Below are 762 nucleotides of genomic sequence, written 5' to 3' on the forward strand. Positions count from 1 at the left end.
TTCAGTAAAACTTGGTTTGCTGACTCCTGATCTAGAGGAAAGAGGTCCTGAAACCCCTTTGCACTGTCTGCTGAGTCGCAGATGATGCTCACTGACGCCCCCTGTGTCCCTGCAGCCTTCCTGTGCTCCAGCGACTCCACGTACCAGGCCTGTGTGGCTGCCTGTGAGCCTCCCGAGTCCTGCCAGGATGGGATGCTGGGCCCGCTGGACCCGGAGCAGTGCCAGGTGCTGGGCGAGGGCTGCGTCTGCTCTGAGGGCACCCTCTTGCACCGCCGCCACTCGGCGCTCTGCATCCCTGAGGAGAAGTGCGGTAGGTTCCTGCCCTCCCGGGGTGGGACCCTCCAAGCTGGCTTCGCCCTAGGCCCTCCTTCACCCTCCTGCACCCATGGCCTGTATCCTTCCAGGTCTGCTTTGGGCTGGTCGTTGTCCCAGGGAGGGTCTAACCTGGGACAGTCTGGGTCTCCCCACACTCCTGAGGCCCCTGTGCCCTCCCCACACCCCCTCTGCAGCCTGCACGGACAGCACGGGGGTGCCGCGGGCCCTGGGGGAGACCTGGAACAGCTCCCTCAGCGGATGCTGCCAACACCAGTGCCAAGCTCAGGACACCATCGTCCCAGTGGACCTGGACTGCCCGGGCCCCCGCCCTGAGACCTGTCCCCGCTTTGGGGAGGTGGCCCTGCTCCGGCCCACGGAGGATCCGTGCTGCCTGGGGGCTGTTTGTGGTGAGTCCCACTGTTCACTTCCCTGGGCCTGGACTCCAAG

The 762-nt window shown here is 65.5% G+C and overlaps 1 protein-coding gene across 1 annotated transcript; it reads left to right on the forward strand.

Annotated features, from left to right (window-relative positions):
* Positions 1-81: 81 nt before the first annotated feature.
* Positions 82-722, forward strand: LOC106725571 (otogelin-like; the record flags this gene model as incomplete). The annotated part of the gene is made up of 2 exons (XM_014537114.1): positions 82-310; positions 510-722. Coding segments are annotated over exons 1-2 (442 nt in total), but the record flags the coding sequence as incomplete, so codon positions are not given.
* Between the last annotated feature and the right edge of the window lie 40 nt (positions 723-762).

The sequence above is a fragment of the Myotis brandtii genome, unplaced genomic scaffold (assembly GCF_000412655.1).
Source record: "Myotis brandtii unplaced genomic scaffold, ASM41265v1 C41657068, whole genome shotgun sequence".
NCBI classification, from domain to species: Eukaryota; Metazoa; Chordata; class Mammalia; order Chiroptera; family Vespertilionidae; genus Myotis; species Myotis brandtii.